Raw genomic sequence first — 19,848 nt, 5'->3', positions numbered from 1 at the left:
CTCTCACACCTGTACTGGCATTCACAGAGAATCCATTTGCTTGTGACATACAGGCTACGTCTGTCGCAGTCACATCAGAACACTTCAGTGTGAAAAGGGCAGTGTTTGAGGAGCAACTCATAGAGCTGCAGCACAACAACATCCTTAAAGAAAGACACAAAGAAGAGAGCATTGACACATTCTGGACCAAGTGTGTTCTGAAAGACACATACCCTGCATTAATCCAGTGTGCTGAAAAAATCTTGACCTGCTTTGGATCTACATATGTGTGTGAAAGTGCTTTCTCTGCAATGGGAATAATAAAGTCAAAGCAACGTTCTCGTCTAACTGACAGACATTTGACAGACTTAGAGCAGCTACCAGTGAGCAACAGCCAGACCTGAAATCACTGGTGAAAAAGATGCAGACTCAGATTTCTCACTAGGAAGGACTTCTTTTCAGCAGGGCTAGAAGTAACCCATATTTGCACAATGTTTTTATATATTTTAATATTTTTAATACTCTGTTTGAGTATGAGCTCCTTTTTTGCATTAATATTGCAAAAAATTGTTAATCCACTTTTTATTCCAGATTTAAATTTTCATGTTCAGTATTAATTTAAATAGGACAAATACTAGCAAGACATACATAGCAAGATAAACTGCATTTCTAAAGTAAAAACTCTAAATATTGTTTTAAATAAATTCTTACGATGCAAATTTGTGGCCCTTCACATTTTGTATGATTTAAATGTGGCCCCCTTGGCCTTTGAACTTGAGCACCCCTGCAGTACAGCATAGTGTGCATTGATTATTACATCAACCGCATTTACAGTGTCATTTTAAAATGGAGAGTGACGGAGATGCAACGAGACTTCCTGCTTCGCTACTGTTCGGACGCTCTTGCTTACTGCTCCGCGCTTTGCTCTATCGCTTCTATATTTTATCTCATAATTTTAACTTCAGCAAATCAACACAGCGCTCAAACAACAAAGCTTGACTTCAACGATAAAACTAGAAACTCTGTTGACTGGATTACTACAAAAAAGTGGAACATTTCATCTGACCAGCCTCTCGCTGCCATCAGCTTACATTCCGGAAGGGAAAACACAGCTGCCTACTATCGAAAGGATAAGAAAATGCTTCCTCTAGCTAAGGAATCTCCTTGCTGCACAAACTGCCACAGACTTTTACAAAGGATTGCAGTTCTTGAAACAAAGTTATTTGCGGAACCACCGAACCGGACGAATCACACAGCAGAGCTTCATCACGAACGCCCTCTGCACACAGCTGGTGAGTCCCATAAATTTAGTGCTACTCAACAGATAGAGAAACAAGAAACTGATCGACACACTAATCGATGGCACAAACAGGGGGCAAGACCCAAACGCACTCGAGACGTCAGATTGTCACGAGCTTCATATATTGCTGCCGTTGCATGCTCTACCCCAGACACAAGGATTGCAAACTCTAGTTTCCGACCACCATCGATACATCTCGAAAACAGATTTGAAGTATTAATGAATGTGGGTGAGGAATCCCCAAACGTGATGAATATGATCGAACACAGATTGCATAAGCCCGCAGCTAACACTAATGCTAACAGGCGCTCAAGGTCGAGCAGACAGCGGCCCTCAGCTCAGAGCACAGCCGAGCCAAGGACTCTGATAGTGGGTGACTCTACAGTCAGAAACATTCGCAGCAGAGATACAACTACATGCTGCCTTCCACAAGCAACCATTTCTGATGTAAACAGGGAAATTGAGAACATTCTGATGAAACATAAGACTGCAAATCAACTTATAATTCATGTGGGGAAGAACGATATTCAGAGAGAGCAGTCAGAACTCATGAAGTCGGACTTCAATGAACTTTTTGAAACACTTAGAAAACTGAAAGTTCAGCCGTTCATCAGTGGACCACTGCCAGCAAGAGGAACAAATAGATTCTCACGGTTGCTTGGGCTTAATACATGGCTGCAAAAAACCTGTAACATGAATGGAGTGAACTTCATTGATAACTTCAATCTCTTCTGGAGTCAGAGACAACTGTTTACATCAAATGGCCACCACCCAAACAAACTTGGTGCAAGAGTGCTAAAGGACAATATTTATTTTTCCGTTCATCATCCTTCAGCTGTGTGTTTTAACCCACTCAACCTGATACAGAGTATGGATGACCACAGGACTTCATTTCAGCTCCTGAATGGACACTCGGCTGACACATCCCACAAGGACAATGAGAACTCCACACAGCCACAACAATTGCTCATGGACACACTCCCAGCTGAGCCCTGCCCACAGAGCTCACCACAGACTGACTGTGAAGGATTAGATCTGCTCCAAGATTCAGCACCCAAAGATGACTTTCTTGAAAATGGACAGCAAAGCCAGGACAACATACTTCAACTTCCGATAACACCAGAGCAACAGCCCCTCTCACCAGACATGTCATTCCTCTCTCCAGCATCCCCGCATCTGGGCTTCTCAGAGAAAATGGAGGAACTGATTTTTGTTGGAACTAGACTATCACACTCAATTGCTGCGAGCCCCCAGATATCAACCAAAAAGCGTCGAGCCCCACAACCACCGAAGCCTGTGGGCCCAGCTCCCCCTCCTCCTGTGAGATTTCTTCGGTCACAACGCCAGGGCCCACACCCTCCTCCATCTGTTGTAGGTGAACCAAAAACAACTAATTCCAGCTCTCAGTGATGTGTTTTGGGTCCCCGCTATGATAACAGTACCTTTATCAAATGTTTACAAAACAAGTGGGAACCCAGTGTGCCTGCCTCTTTCTCTATCTCTGTTCTGTTACGTGAAAGAAAGTCTAAGGCCTTGTCAGGCCGTTTAACAAACCAATATAATCTGCTGCCTGTTACCTGTCAAACTAAGACTAATGTGGGTGAAAAAATTAATACTGTTAAGTTAGCACTTTTAAACATCTGTTCACTTAAGAACAAATCATTCCTAGTCAACGACTTAATAACCACAAACAACCTTGATTTTTTGCTTCTAAATGAAACGTGGCTAGAAGAAAACTGTAGTGCAACAGTCCTAAATGAAGCAGCCCCTCCTAACTTTACTTTTATGAGTGTTTGCAGAGCTGTTAGGAGAGGTGGGGGTGTTGCTGCTCTTTTTAAAGATTTCTATCAATGTAAGCAAGTATCATTTGGTAATTATTTGTCTCTAGAATATCTGGGTATTGTGTTAAAAGGTTCTCCACGCATCCTGCTTATCATTGTTTACAGGCCTCCAAAGTACTCACCAGCCTTTATTGAGGAATTTACAGAACTGTTATCAATAATTTCCTCAGAGTTTGACTGTTTTGCTATTGCTGGGGATTTTAACATTCACATAGATAATATTGAATCCAGTACAACAAAAGAGCTCATGACTGTTCTTGACACTTTTGATTTGAAACAGCATGTAAATGGACCGACACACAATCGTGGACACACTCTAGATTTACTTATCAGTAAGGGTCTAAACATTTCATCGATTGTTATTAAGGATGTGGCACTGTCTGATCATTTCTGTATTTTCTTTGACATATCAATCACTCCTGCCATTGAAGCTAGACCTGTCTCTGTCAAAAAGAGATGCTTAAATGAGAACACTAATGTGCTGTTTATGAAGGCTTTATCTCTAACACCAAGCATATCTGCAGACTCTGTTGATTTACTCCTTGACTCCTTTAACTCAAAAGTTAAGAGTGTAATGGATGATATTGCCCCTCTGAAAGTCAGGAAAAAGAGTGGAAAACAAAAGGCACCATGGAGAAACTCAATAGCAGTTCAAATAATGAAAAGACAATGCAGAAAATGTGAACGAAAGTGGCGGAAGACAAAACTTGTAGTCCATTATAACATCTATAAAGACAGCCTTCATGCTTTCAATGTTGAACTAGGCAAAGCTAGACAGACCTTCTTCTCAAATATTATAAACAAACACATAAACAACACGCGCACTCTTTTTGCTACTGTAGACAGACTAACAAACCCCCCGAGTCACATTCCCAGAGAAATGCTCTCAGACAGCAAATGCAGTGAGTTTGCTTCCTTCTTCTCAGAGAAAATCAAAAATATCAGAAAGGCGATCAGCACATCCTCTAGTTGCTCTGGGGTCAGTCAGATCAGACCAAACCCTCGGAAAATTACTATGTCTGATTTCGAAACAATTGACGGTAAAATTTTAGAAGACACAGTACAGCATCTTAAAACATCAACCTGCACCCTTGACGCACTCCCCACTTCTTTTTTCAAAAGTGTGTTTAACTGTTTGGAAGCAGATCTCCTAGAAGTGGTGAACTCCTCACTTCTCTACGGGACTTTTCCAACCGCCCTTAAAACTGCAATAGTTAAGCCTCTTCTGAAAAAGAGAAATCTAGATAACTCCATACTGAGCAACTACAGACCAATCTCAAATCTCCCCTTCATAGGCAAAATCATCGAAAAAGTTGTTTTCAATCAACTAAACAAATTCTTAAACTCAAACGGATTATTTGACAATTTTCAATCTGGTTTCCGACCGCATCACAGCACAGAGACAGCGCTCATAAAGATTATAAATGATATTCGCTTGAATACTGATACAGGCAAAATATCAATTCTGGTTCTACTCGATCTCAGTGCTGCATTCGACACTGTTGACCACAACATACTTCTAGACAGGCTGGAAAACTGGGTCGGGCTTTCTGGGATGGTCCTCAGATGGTTCAGATCATACTTAGAAGGGAGAGGTTATTATGTGAGTATAGGAGACCATAAGTCTGAGTAGACGTCCATGACATGCGGAGTCCCACAAGGGTCAATTCTAGCACCTCTCCTGTTTAACCTGTATATGCTGCCACTGAGCCAAATAATGAAAAAGAACAATATTGCTTACCACAGCTATGCTGACGACACCCAGCTCTACTTAGCACTGTCACCTAATGACTACAGCCCCATTGACTCGCTGTGCAAATGCATTGATGAAGTTAACGACTGGATGTGCCAAAACTATCTTCAGTTAAACAAAGACAAAACTGAAATCATTACATTTGGAAACAAAGATGAAATTCTCAAGGTGAACGCGTATCTTGAGGCTAAAGGCCTGATAACAAAAAATCAAGTCAGGAATCTTGGTGTAATTTTGGAGTCAGACCTGAGTTTCAGTAGTCATGTCAAAGCAATAACTAAATCAGCATACTATCATCTGAAAAATATTGCAAGGATTAGATGTTTTGTCTCCAGGCAAGACTTAGAGAAACTGGTTCACGGTTTTATCACCAGTAGGGTGGACTATTGTAATGGACTTCTCACTGGCCTTCCCAAAAAGACCATTAGACAGCTGCAGCTCATACAGAACGCTGCTGCCAGGATTCTGAGCAGAACCAGAAAATATGACCATATCACACCAGTCCTCAGGTCTTTACACTGGCTTCCAGTTACATCTAGGATCGATTTTAAAGTACTATTACTTGTTTATAAATCACTCAATGACCTAGGACCTCAATACATCGCAGATATGCTGATTAAATACAAACCCAACAGATCACTCAGATCAGCAGGATCAAGTCAGTTAGAAATACCAAGAGTTCACTCAAAGCAAGGAGAGTCTGCCTTTAGCTATTATGCCAGCCGTAGTTGGAACCGGCTTCCTGAACAGATCAGATTTGCTCCAACAGTAGCCACATTCAAATCCAGACTCAAAACACATCTGTTTATCTGTGCATTCACTGAATGAGCACTGTGCCACTGTACGTCCGACTGATTGCACCTTATCTATGCATCATTTTTTAAATAATTTTTTATAACTGTTTTAGTTTACCTGTTCTTTTCTTTGGTTATCATCATTTTATCACTTTTAATTCTCTTTACATTGTATTCTTTTTCTTATGCATTTTTTAGCCCTATTTTAATTCCTTTCTATGTAAAGCACTTTGAATTGCCATTGTGTATGAAATGTGCTATATAAATAAACTTGCCTTGCCTTGCCTTGCCTAATGTTACGCTCTTCTTGTATTTAGCCCTGAGATATTCCTTACTATCATAGTCAAATGTGACCGTACACAACATTTTTCTATTAAATAAATGTTTAAGTAATATTAAGTAATAAAAAAGTTTAGTAATATTAATTTATTAAATATATGGGGTAGATCTTTTGGTACTAAATACTATTTGTACAATAATTATGGTCCATTAATGATCACTTAAAAAAATGCCTTCTAATATTTATATTATTTATAATTACAATTAGTGTAGTAATTAAGTTTAAAATGGGGAAAACCAATGCAAAGAGGCCAATTAGAGTAATTTTGTGGCTGGAAAAATAATAATTTTCATTTGTAATGGCATTACCCACAAAGAAGTGCCTGTATGGCTCTTTAATATATAATAGTCAAGTTGCTTAAAGTATTGCTGATAATAACTGCTTACTTATTTGTAGGTTTTACATTTGAATACATTTTAGACATGGTGAAATACTAGATTTCTTTAAATGTGAAATTTTAAAACATTAATACAACCCCCCAATCTGGTATGGAACAAACTACCACCCCCCACCTCCACCACCGCACATTGCTTTCGAATCTATGTAAAACACTGAGCTTACATCTGTGACGGTCAGCTAGTCTGGATAGGGATAGAAATTCTGTGCGTTTCTACACGATATAGTTTAGCGTGAATTTTTGTCGAAATATCTAGCTGATGTTTAATCAGTAACTGCTTTTAGACCTAGGTGTCCGCATGTTCTGCTTCTGCAGATGTCAAGCGTTTGGGCCGTATATCTGAACAACATAACCGGACAGCTTTCCGAACTTAGTCGGCTGTTATACTACTCACCTCTTAGTATTTCCGACGGACATAATGTAAATGAGCTCACATGTACTGTGGAGTACGTGTATGAAAGCATTTAGTCTTTCAGCTAGGACGGGAATTTGCTGTCCATGTAAATACAGTCATTGTAACAAGGATCTTTTATTGTCACGTAGACAAACAAACAAACAAACAAGAATTCACCATTGTGACAACTCAAACCTACTATAACTATAATAACGATAACGGCAATCTCTATTTTCTGTTTCCACCTCTCAGACTACGTAAACCCACACTGAGAGCCAGGGCTGCAGTGCCTATGTTTGCCTGTCGTTGCGTCATATGACGCATTCACTGGGAAAAGGCGGGTTTTTGCAGCGTAGCTTAGAATAGGCACTTTTTTCTTAATTTCTGCCAGTGGGTGTTGTAAAACATAATTATTCTTATGTATGTCTTTTTAAATGTACATTTTCATACAATATTCTGTATAAATTAAGTTATAAAATTAAATTGAAAGATGGCCTTTAAGTAGCACTTAAAGCACAGCTGTGTGCGATCATGTTAAGTGCGTGTTTGTGAAACACACGTGAAAGCAACACGAACCTTCGTAATATCGCTTGTAGAAAACGCTCTTAAGTGCAAAGTTCCATCATTATATGGAAACACAGCCCTGGTTAGTTGAAGCACTATACTATTGTGTGATGAAGGACTTTGAAAGACAACCGTTTCTTGGTGAGTTTGATTCATGCATTGCTAGTTTGTTGTTTATGATGCAGTGAGCAGTTGAGCACTGACGCAGTTCATATATATTTCCCCTGCATTATGTTGATTATTAGGGACAATAATTTTTTGGGGGTCAAATTTGAATTACATTTTAGTAATTTTTGGCAGTATGAGTGAGTTTAACTTAATTATAGATTGTTATTCATTTTAATGATTTAATTAGAAATTCCAGAATTGTGACAACACTAATGCATAAGTTTTTGCTGAAAATAGCTATTTTCTACGTGGACCTCTGATTTGATCCAATAGTTCTTGATATTTTTATTAAATATCACCAGGTAAAAAAGTTATCTTCGTAGTGTGGGAAGATACATTTTTACCCGTGTACCTATTTTAACACCAGAATTTTCATAGAATGATTATCAGCCAGTCGATTGGAGCATCCCTAACATATCATAATAACGGATGCCCAACTTTGAGCAACCCTCTCCATGCCAAATAAAACCTTTAATTAGGATTATATACTCTCAAACATATAATTTCTGTAGAGGTAGACAAATGACTGAGCTTCTCAGCTTTGAGAATGAAACCAACCTGTTTGTTGCTCATTATCTTCTTGTTTCACACTGAATGTTTCTTCAATCTTCATTTCTTCACTTTCCTCTTTAATAAACTCCATCTTTATAATAGTGTCACGTGGACCTCAGCCACTTCACCAGGATTTTTCTGTGTGCTCGGACAATCTGTTAAGATAAAAAAAAAAAAAAATTAAGGGGGGGGGGGAAAAAGACCAAACTAAATCACTGGATGTGCCTCAATCTGTCCCTAATGGAGTCAGTAAGAGAGAAAAGCCTTAAATGGCCAGGATAGCCAAACTCAAAACTAACATTAGAAAGTGATTAAAACTAAATACATAAACTATATTTAGTTGTATTTAAAGCTGCAGTTGTGACTTTGTGTTCAAAATTAACTAAATGTATATAATGAGAAAGTACAATCCCAGTTTCCAAAACCATGTTTTTGTTTAATCCTGAATCGCCACCGCTGCGTAGCAGCATATAGCACCTGTGTGAATCGTCAAAGACGTAAACAGAAAGAAGTAGCTCCGGCTACAATGTTCTTCCGCAATACTTGTGCAGTTCTGTTTATTAACTGGCTGCCCGCTAGGCTAGCGCCAAAAGTTACGGACTGCAGCTTTGATAGCCTAGGAATATTTTACATTTGCTATTGATTAATAAATCGTGTCCCAAATTGCACAACAATGACGAGTGTACAGCCGGTGTTCGGCTATCCGACTTCAGTCATTCGTTTCCATTCACTCCTCCAAGTGAATTAGTGGACTTCCGTAGGGAATAATGATTGAGAGTTTAGGGGCGATTTCGGATTCAGCCTAGGAGTTTTATAGTGCAAGAATTGCGAGTGAACATGACACCGTTTAAATCGCACACGCGTAATATCTGAGCAAAAGGAGAGGTCCATAAGAGAACACTTTGTATTTGAGATAGCGTTTTGTGCAAGAGCGAGAAGAATCCGCATGCGAGCGGAGAGATTTTCGGTCGAGTAACATAGACGTCCGACCGCGTTACAATGTTGCTCTAGTCTAGACATTTTCGCCATACCAGTGGCTGAATTTTGTGTTTACGATCAACTGATTCATAGGGAGCAAAGCGAAAAGCACCTTTTCTGAAATGCATGTGTGGATGCGATTTACTCACAAAAACAACGTCCATACACGTCAGATAAATCAGTACAATATCACATTAAATAATAATTTACTTATTTTACATACTTAGTAAGAGCTATACATTTGACTTATCGATTTAAATGCTTAAAAACACATACCCTTCTTCAGCCGAGTCGCAACCATAGACAGTAAAAGAAATGGACACAGCGACCCCATTGACGTCTACGGCGAAATAATGAAGTCAACCTAGGGGCACTCACTTCCTGATGGCTGAGCGAACTGCGCAGGCTCAGACTGAGCTTGACGACGTAGATGTGACGTGAGCCTCCTGTCTGACAGCTGTGAGTCTTCTAGTAGATGTGGAAAGCGAAAGCTGAATCACGTTGTTTAAATATTTTCTCCCGTTGCTTTTGGCTCACTATGGGCTTCTACCCATTCTTCCCCCTTGACTTTATCAGACTAGTCTCCAGGACATGTCTCCACGTCCCCCCGACTGTCTCATAGACAGTAAAAGATTGCCTGCGAGCGTCTCCTTAGGTCTATACGGTAATTTCTCTACTGCGCGACAGGGTCGCGTTGGTTATGACGCAATCGTTAGCCTATTTTTACAAAAACAGCTTCTGCGGGGCGATAGTGTAAGATACAAGGTAATGGAGCCTTTTATACATTGTCGTGTTTCTTTAGAAATATACAATGGACAAATGGAGTCTTTAAACGCCTCTGATGTAAAGTTATTCACTGTCAAAGTGACTCAAAAATGAATGGGAGTCAATGGGATGCTAACAGCAGGTGATGGCTTGGTTAGCAATGGCAGCCCCTAGGGGTGGAACGCTTTCCGAGCGCTAGATTACCCCCTTGGTCGCAACAGACGCGGGGTCGCGGCTCAGCCTAATGACGTCACATCACCACGCCAAAATAAAGGTCCGTCTTTAGGGCAGTTTTCAAACCAGATGCTTATTGTACAAAATTAGAATTAAGAAATCCAGGATAAATGACTGAGCTGGGGCCTGTTCTTCATACGTCGCAAACTCAGTTAGCTGGATTTGATTGTTGACGATTTGGCTTGATCTCAAATTTATTGGTTCTTCGAAGCTCATCCTGGACTTGCTGTCATAGCAACAGGTCCATTATCTTAAACTTGCTTAGCAGCAGGCTTATTTCGTGTAAACAGGATTAGATTGCATCTTGAGGTGATACTTAAAGTCTGTCCCAGCCACTGCTACTTTTTACAAGAGTTCTGAACCAGGGGCAATAATAATTTGAAATAATAATAAATATAAACGTTTATTTGAAAATAATATTTAAATGTTGTGTAAAATTTGTGTATAATATTATAGACACAGCACTTGATTGAGAGATTATTTTGTGAATTGTGATGGAATGATTACTTTATAGATGTATTGGAGGTTTACACACATTGTGCAGGTTTTTTTTGCCAGAAAAAAACATGTAAAATATATTAATACACAAGGATATGTTTATTACACCTTATTGTAACATGAATGTCCTTGGAGTGATTTCCATAGTCCAAGTTATGCGACCAGGGGATGCAGTCATTCAGCTGTTCAGGTTGGACAGCCACAACTGCAGGGTCTTTTTTGGCAAGCTGGTGATGTTTCTAAGAAATAACAAAAAAAGAAAAGAAAAAAAGAACAATGAAACAAAAAAATGCCAGAGTATACAAACCTTGATAAATTAATCAAAAAATATATATTCTTTAAGAATATAGCAAGTCTTTCTTGCTTTTTTATTAATAATATTCTTTAAAGGCACAATATGTAATGTTTCAGCATTAAAAATATAAAAGATCACTATATCTATGTTATATATTTTTTAAAGTTGTGTGTTTACATTATCCCGACAGTTCCAATTAACTTCTAAATCCAGAGAAATTAATATTTTAATTCGAAGACACGGACCGTGTCTTTATTTCCGTTATGTCGCCAGTCTTTCACGTCATATCCACGTTTGCGTCTTGCTTCCTGCGAACTCGGCGGAACCGCCAAACTCAAAGAGGAACACTGACAGTATAAGGGGAACACCCGTATAAAAAAGTCTGTATGATAATGGATCATGACTACTCTTTGCCAGCTCAACAAAGCGCAAACGTACGGGTGAAAAAAAAAGACCCGAGAAGATTTTGGGACAGTAGAAGAAGCAAGAGACGTGTAAACCTTGGAGAAGCCTTTGAAAGATGGCGAAATCTTCGTGACAAGCTCGGACTGCAGAGAGATATGCTGATCTCGCTTTCGTTTTAATAAACAGGTAATTTAAGTAACCATTCAGCTAACATAATAATCATATAATCATAACATGCTGTATGTTTGCATATTGCATAGCGATCTTGACCACATTGAGACGCGTTTAGCTGAATACGTATAACGTTACATTTTGTATTGCATCGGCTTTTCAAACAGGCGGATTCTGTGTTTTTGGAGACTGAAACTGAGACTTTTTAAAACTGATTCAAAAGTATATTTCTATCCGTATATTTTGTGACACGATGATGTCATGTGTAAAACGCAGATGGACTAGCTATTATTGGTTTTATATGTAGCTGGAGAAGGTAACGTTAGCTTCATAAGGTAATATGCCACTATCTTGGTCAATTAATATAAGGTGACCGTCACTTTTATCATATGTTAATACTAGCTACATATAATATTGATTTAATAATGATCTACTTATTCATATATCTCTGAGTTCCAAAATAAATGTTTATTAGATTGATGAATGTGGGGAGCGACACAGCGCGTGTTCCAATGAACCACGTATTGCTGGTGCTGGTTCTCTCATTTACTGTTTTATGTTGGTAATGATAAACTAAATTGAAATGTATTTCCTTATTGAACAGTTGATATACAGAATGTTCGACAATCGCGGATGCCATGTCAACATATCTATAATTTGAGTAACTCAAATTATGATGCACGGTTAATATGTCAACATAGCCTACCAACTTATAGGTATGTTGGCATAGCGACCGCCCGCACAACATTCTGACTCACACATTAGCTAACGTTACTGATAAGTTTGTTAAGTAACGGTAGCTCGTTGCTATTTCATTAGATTGGCATTACATAACGTGAAAAGCCGTAACTAAACTTAACAATAATAGAGATGTAATATAACAATTACCTTGTCAGTGAACATGTTTTCTGCTGGAGATGCCAGATTCGCTGGTTGACAGTGGCAATAATGACAACAACTCCCATGAGCACACGCACTTTCCCGACGTCATTAAAGTACGTCTGTTGTTATTATTTTGAATGAGTGACCCCTAGTGGCCAAAAGTTGCATACTGCACGTTTAAACTGGTGCAATAGTCCTTAGTCTCCTGAAGAAAATGAATAAAATGTGGCTTGGATCCTGACCATTTGTTCTTGTGCATATGAAATTTTCCCAAAATAATAAAAAGTTGTACTATAAAGGTGAAATTATTATCACGTTCATTGGAATAATATACACATATATCAAAATTATTTAATTTAAATATAACATTTGTTTTCCTTCTAATGAAATTGTCAATGTCCACCCAAAAAATCTTTGTGTATATACAATCACAAAATAGATGAATAATAGATTATTTTTCTATTGAACAAAAATCACTCTAATACATTTTTAGCTGGATATATACCATGTACAATTTTAAATGTAACTTCTTTTACTTTATTATTTAAGCAGTATGCTTCACAAATACACCAAGCTTTATTTCAGTTTATATTCCTAAATACTTTTATGTTGGTTTGTTTGTTTGTCTGTTTCCTTATAAAGGTCCTTTTTTTTTCTTTGACAAGTTTTTTACCAGGTGGCTTTTTTAATTATTATTAACCCGTTTAATCCCACCGGTCACAATTGTGACCGTAAATTTTCCTCGAATATTTTAGTGTTGTATTAAAAAGCAACTTCTATTATGAAGCAAATTTTCATTTATAATACCCATTTAAGATGTCTACATGAGTTCTGGGCAGGTTTAACATTGCTGCATAGTTTGGTCGTGTGACCACACACACTTATTTCTTGGTACTGCCATCTTAGCACAATGACAATGTGAAAGCACAGAAATGACAGGAAAATTTAATGAATTAATCAAAGTTAATTTTTGAATAGCTCATTCATTTTTTGCACACATCATCATGAAAGGGTCATCTATACATACATATTGAAATTTTATGAATACATAGTTTATTCTGCTGTCAGGATGCATATAAATGAAGACGGTCACAATTGTGACCGGTAGTATAACACAGAATATGTCCCCTCTATGTCATTCTGTGTTATTCATATGAACTCACTCACAGATTGAACTGAAAACTATCTATCCGTCCATCCGTCCGTCCATCCGTCCGTCCGTCCATCCATCCATCCGTCCATCCATCCATCCATCCATCCATCCATCCATCCATCCATCCATCCATCCATCCATCCATCGTACTTCTGTCTGTACTTCTGTCTGTCTATACCTTTGTCTAGCTATACTTCTTTCTGTCTGTCTGTCTGTCTATCTATCTATACTTCTGTCTGTCTAACTAACTATACTTCTGTCTGTCTGTCTAACTATACATCTGTCTGTCTATCTATATGTCTGTCTGTCTATACTTCTGTCTATCTATCTATCCATCTATCTAAACTTCTGTCTGTCTGTCTATACTTCTCTCTGTCTGTCTATCTATACTTCTGTCTGTCTGTCTGCCTGTCTGTCTATCTATCTATACTTCTGTCTGTCTGTCTATCTATCTATCTATACTTCTGTCTATCTGTCTATCAGTCTATACTTCTGTCTGTCTGTCTGTCTGTCTATCTATATCTATGAGATATACCTTATAAACCTTATAAGATATACCTTGTAAACTTCCCAATTTTGGATTTACCAATTGGTGCTTCAATGTTCAAAGTTGCTCTTCCTAATATTTAGGAGTAATAACTACATGTATGTGCCTAGATCTTTTCAAGGTTTGTTGGTCACCTCTTCCCCTCTCTTTGGCCAGACACGTTATTCAGTGAAGATGAACGTGTTACCTAGATTTTTGTATTTATTTCAATGGGCTGCAATTTTCATACCCCCAAATTTTTTTTTATTGTGTATCATGAACAATAGAAATAGTTTTGAAGTAAATCCTAATCATATCTCATTCTTATATGTAGGATATTTTATTGTTATTTTAAGTTTCAAACCGGTAAATAGGTCTAATAGAAGAATTTGTATGAATTCTGTCTATGCTGTTTCCCACCGGTCACTATTGTGACCGAGTATAAAACCTAATATTTCACTAACTTAACCAACATAAAATCAAAGAAGGCATACCATTTGTGTGTTAGGGAGGTCTAAGGAGTAAATTGCATGTACTCACATTGCAGGAAAAAATTTGGGATTAAACGGGTTAATTACCATTTAACTTAGCGTTGCTTCCACTACTCTTTCCCACAACTTCATTGTATGGCTCATCAGCTTAATACCTCTGTAGTTTCCACAACTCTGCACATCTCCCTTGTTCTTAAAAATCGGCACCAAGCACTTCTCCATTCCTCAGGCATCCTCTCACTCTCTAAGACCTTGTTGAACAACCTAGTTATAAACTCTACTGCCATTTCTCCTAGACACTTCCATACCTCCACTGGTATGTCATCAGGGCCAACTGCCTTTCCTCTCTTCATCCTCGTCAAGGCTCTCCTAACTTCACCCGTGCTAATACTTTCTACTTCCTGGTCAACAATATTTGCCTCTACAACTCTTCTCTCCCTGTCATTTTCCTCATTCATCAGTTCTTCAAAGTACTCTTTCCATCTTTCCCTCACCCTCCTGTCACCTGTCAAAACATTTCCATCTCTATCTTTAATCACTCTAACCTGCTGCACATCCTTTCCATCTCTATCCCTCTGCCTCGCCAACCGATACACATCCCTCTCACCTTCCTTACTATCTAATCTTGCATACATGTCCTCATACGCTCTCTGTTTGGCCTTTGCCACCTCTATCTTAACCTCACGCTGCATCACCCTATATTCCTGTCTACTTTCCTCCGTCCTCTCACTGTCCCACTTCTTCCTAGCTAACTTCTTCCTCTGGATACTCTCCTGGACTTCCTCATTCCATCACCAAGTCTCCTTTTCTTCTTTCCTCCTTCCAGATGACACACCTAGCACCTTCCTACCAGTCTCCCTGATCACTTTTGCTGTAGTAGTCCAGTCATCTGGAAGCCCCTCCTGACCACCTAAAGCTTGCCTCAACTCCTACCTGAAAACCACACAGGACTCTTCCTTTTCCAACTTCCACCACTTTGTCTTCTGCTCTGCTTTTACTCTCTTCATCTTTCTCACCACCAGAGTCATCTTACACACCACCATCCTATGCTGTCTAGCTAAACTCTCACCTACCACTACTCTACAATCGCTAATTTCCATTAAATTACAGCGTCTACATAAGATATAGTCCACTTGTGTGCTCCTGCCACCACTCTTATATGTCACCCTGTGTTCCTGCCTCTTCTGAAAGTACATGTTCACCACAGCCATCTCCATACTTTTAGTAAAGTCTACCAACCTCTGTCCTTCTGGGTTCCTTTCCTGAAGACCAAACCTGCCCATCACTTCCTCGTCCCCGGTATTCCCTTCCCCAACATGTCCATTCAAATCTGCCCCTATCACTACTCTCTTACATCTGGGAACAGTCTGCATCACTTCCTCCAACTCGCTCCAGAATCTGTCTCTCATCTTGCCCCTTTAATCTTAGGCCCCGTCCACACAAAGCCAGATCTTTCCAAATCCGATCTTTTTTTCCCCTTGTTTCAAGAAATATCTGCGTCCACACGAGATTACCGAAACCAACTAAAAACGATGTAGTTTGCATGCCAGGCCAGTGTGTGGCGCTGTAATTCTGCCACAGAAATATACTAAAAATGGAGAAGAAGAGTTGTGGCTAGAAGGGGTATAGCAGTGGTCGGAGGTGAGGCAAAATCTCACAATAAAATAACAATAAATACATTTGCTACTACCTAACAGATGTGTTTTATTAATGCCTACACCTACCCTAACCCAAAACATACCCTTACAATAATGTAGATACGGTAATTAAATGACGCGATATTGATGTGCGCATGCCCAGTCCCGTAGTTGTATCCCTTAACTCTTTCACCGTGCTGGACGTAGTGTGATGACATCACCGTTTCAGAAAATATACGGATTCACACAAAATGAAGTGAGCGAGAACACAGTTTTTTCTGTGTTCTTTGATTTTGAGAACACAGAAAAAACATATCCTTACTATAACCGTCCCAGCGCTCTTGTAGCTGGGACGGTTATAGTAAGGATATGTTTATTATACCTTATTGTAACATGAATGTCCTTGGAGTGATGAGCAGCTTTCCATAGTCCAAGTTATGCGACCAGGGGAACATAGTCATTCAGCTGTTCAGGTTGGACAGCCACAACTGCAGGGTCTTTTTTTGCAAGCTGGTGATGTTTCTAAGAAACCATGTGAACAGTTCAATAATGAAACGTACTCGACCATTCACTTTACAGATCTCGAGTACTTTTCTCACGGCCTTAAGCTACAGATGAAGTATTATAATGGGAATATATCATATTGGCAGATTGACCGTGCTGACTGTCACAACCGAACCCGACGCGGTGTTTGAATGCTTGACGAGGAATTATTGGCAGCTGAGAGAAGACGAGTTTCCGCCAACTTTAATCGAACGATGTCAATATTCTTATGTCCCTCACATTCAGCTATGGAATGGCTTTAGATTACTTTGAAGCAGCAAATCATTATATTAGAATAATTTCTGAAGGATCATGTGACACCGAAATATATGTTTCTGATTATTTCATTATCACGACAGACTGAGCATGTGACTGCTCGAGGCGGGCAGGCGGCTGCTAACTTTCTTAACGTTAATTCTCTATGCAGGAAAAACTCTGAAGTAATCTCGGGTTGTTTAATTCCTATTAGATCCTACACTAGACATAAATCTTTCAAACATTCAGCTTTCAGATCATCACCATGTCCTTTCCACTGACTGAGATAACTTAGCCCAGAAAGTAACGTTAGCTGCTAACTAGCCATTGCAAACAGACATTTGTTCAAACAACGCTTTTCCGCTCTAGTAATGTTATATATGTTTATAGTTTAACTAGAGTACACCGACCAAAATCTAAAATATGGTATAAGCTGTGAAACAAAGTGATTTAAGCAGCATCTGGTAAACAGTGAACTGGTGAGGGAAACCCTGTGGTGTCCCTATATTCGGAGAGCACGGTCAATATGCTGCTTACAAAAATTAAATCGCAACGTTATTCATTCATAATTACACATTTAAAAGAAACTCACCATACACATATATTTAGTGTTTCTCAACACAAATTTACATAAGGACCAAAGCTGGCAGGCTGCTGCACTAACTCAAAATGGCCACAACTTCTCTGTGTTTCGCAGTCTTTGCCTTTTGCTCTGTATCACCCCTCCCCCACCATTTAACTTATAGACACAAGTTAAATGAACATTTCCAGGCCAGACAAAACTCACAAGGAGTCAACACAATGTATTACTTTAAGTTTATTTTTCAAAAACGTATACACTTGAGTTAAATTTCTAAAACTTATAATGTCAATTGAAGTTGAAGTTGAAGACGAGAAGTAAGTTCGCCCCAAGTAGCCTCGCCCACCGACTCATGGAGGACTCGTGCTAGCTGGTCAACAACAATAAACATGCCAAGGAAGATAGCAAGATATTGTGGTATTCCTGGGGGCTGTTCCATAAAAGCTGCTTAGAAAAGCGGGGATTCAAGTCCAAAACCTGACTTGAATGAGCCGAGCTAAACATCCACACTTAAATTGGTTCCATAACAGTAAGTTGAGGATCATGTGATCTTACTAATTTGAGTCAGGTTTAAATAGTCTAGATAATTGCGCGTACATGCCGTTGTTTAAAAGTTCTGAAAAGTTGAGCATGGGTCTATTGATTTACTGTGGGCTACCATGGCAACAAAAGGAAAAGATAGAGCATCGATGTTTACGGCAACGGAACAGCGTTTACTATTGGAAACATGAAGAATTTAAAGATGTCATCACCAAAAAAGGCAATACAGCGGCAAAAGAGAGGTTGGCAGGAAATTGCTGATCGTCTCAATGCATAAGTAGGGGTGAAAACTATTTAAAATACTTTATCAACATTGAAAGTGTGTCACAATACATTGCAACGTTTGTGTGTGAATAACAGTAACGTTAATTGCTTTCACGCAGCAGCAATTTAAGTGAAGGAAAAAGAACCTGGCAGCAGGTGAAAATAAAATATAAAAATATAGTTCTGAATGGTAAGTAAATCTAATGGTATGTACATATGTAATCAATGCCAAATTGAAGTTACAACTATTCAGGTTTTTATTTTTTGTTTTTGTTTTATTGCAGACCAAAAAGAAGACTGAGGTTGCTGGCACTGGGGGAGGGCCACCACTAGCCAGCTTCACTCCTGCAGAGGAGCTGGCTTTAATTAAAGGGAGGCCCTTTAATTAATTAAAGGGAGGTCCTAGGGGGAATAAAGGGGGTACATCATCTAAAATGATATCACGTAGTACAAGGAGTGAGTATATAAAAGGTGTGTGTGTTTTATTATCATTATTCCTTCCTGACTAACTGATTTCTTCCTTCCATAGGCATTGTAAGCCTAAGTACATCATAGCAGTATGTCATAGAGGCACTTATGCTACTGTAATGGTGCACTTTGCTAACAAAAAAATATTTTTTTTCTATCAAGATTTTGTATTCTTTATGGATCCACCTGACATCATGTTGCCTGTGAGTATGAGACCTTTTAAATCAGTCATGTAAGCTAATGAGTTTTACTGTGAAAAAAAAGGAAGGTGCGCTGGACGGAATGCAGCAGGATCGCACAGTCCTTGCTCATAGATACAAAAGATTCACCAAACAAAGTACAATATTCATGATTTTATTCAGTTTATGGCTTTTTATTTATAATCTTTGTTACATTGTGGCATTTCACAGCAAGACAGAAGTGTACTATTTTGATTTCAAGGTATTAATATATGAAATGGTGTGACATGTGAAATTTGAGGGGTATCTCTCAATATTTTAATCTACAGCAAAGAAGATGGTCAGGTGTGGCCACAGGAGTTCATAGGCAAAAAAAGAAAATACCTAAAATGGGTGAAGGATGCTAATTAAAGTGGTCATGAAGGTGGACAATCAGTTGTGGATCACATTCAGTTTCAGTGTGAACATAGTTGTAAAGGTACAATAAGCGATTTCTGGGAGACACTGTTTATATTTGAAATTGACACCCAAACAAAGACACCCCTACCTTTAAAAAAAAAAGAAAAGAAGAATCATCTAGCAAATAATCTTTCACAATGAACACAACAGGGTCAAACTTTTTATATTTATAGCTGCGTTTCCACCGCAGGAAATTCCCCAAGGAACTAGGGACTTTGGGGTAGTACTCTGTGTTTCGACCACAAAAACCTTGGTCTAAATGAAGTTCCGGGTAAAAATTTCCTCCTCAAAATGGCCCTGCTCACGAGGTAGTACTTTTTCAAAGTTCAGGAACTCTCGGGGGTGGGACTTGGGCGTTGAACATGCTGATTGGTTGAGTTCACGCAGCATTTTATTTCAACCTAAAAGTCAGATGCAGTTCGTGCAGTAAGAGTTGTTTGCTA

General features: G+C 38.8%; 2 protein-coding genes across 2 annotated transcripts in view; both read right to left on the bottom strand.

The window, feature by feature from the left end:
• LOC137049696 (gastrula zinc finger protein XlCGF57.1-like) overlaps positions 1–8,223 on the bottom strand; it is a 41,257-nt gene extending 33,034 nt beyond the window's left edge. The window contains exon 1 of the mRNA XM_067428311.1: positions 8,089–8,223. The gene's annotated coding sequence lies outside the window, so the exon portion shown is untranslated. The remainder of the gene's footprint in view (positions 1–8,088) is intronic.
• LOC137049084 (zinc finger protein 585A-like) overlaps positions 1–19,848 on the bottom strand; it is a 47,529-nt gene that overhangs the window by 14,280 nt on the left and 13,401 nt on the right. Inside the window, exons 4-5 of the mRNA XM_067427471.1 lie at positions 15,414–15,896; positions 10–143 (exon numbers count right to left, since the gene is read on the bottom strand). Of these exons, the coding sequence (XP_067283572.1) occupies positions 10–143; positions 15,414–15,896 (617 nt within the window). The remainder of the gene's footprint in view (positions 1–9; positions 144–15,413; positions 15,897–19,848) is intronic.

The sequence above is a fragment of the Pseudorasbora parva genome, chromosome 20 (assembly GCF_024679245.1).
Source record: "Pseudorasbora parva isolate DD20220531a chromosome 20, ASM2467924v1, whole genome shotgun sequence".
Classification (NCBI taxonomy): domain Eukaryota; kingdom Metazoa; phylum Chordata; class Actinopteri; order Cypriniformes; family Gobionidae; genus Pseudorasbora; species Pseudorasbora parva.
The sequence above is the reverse complement of the archived record's forward strand: the minus strand, read 5'-3'. Positions and strand labels throughout refer to the sequence as shown.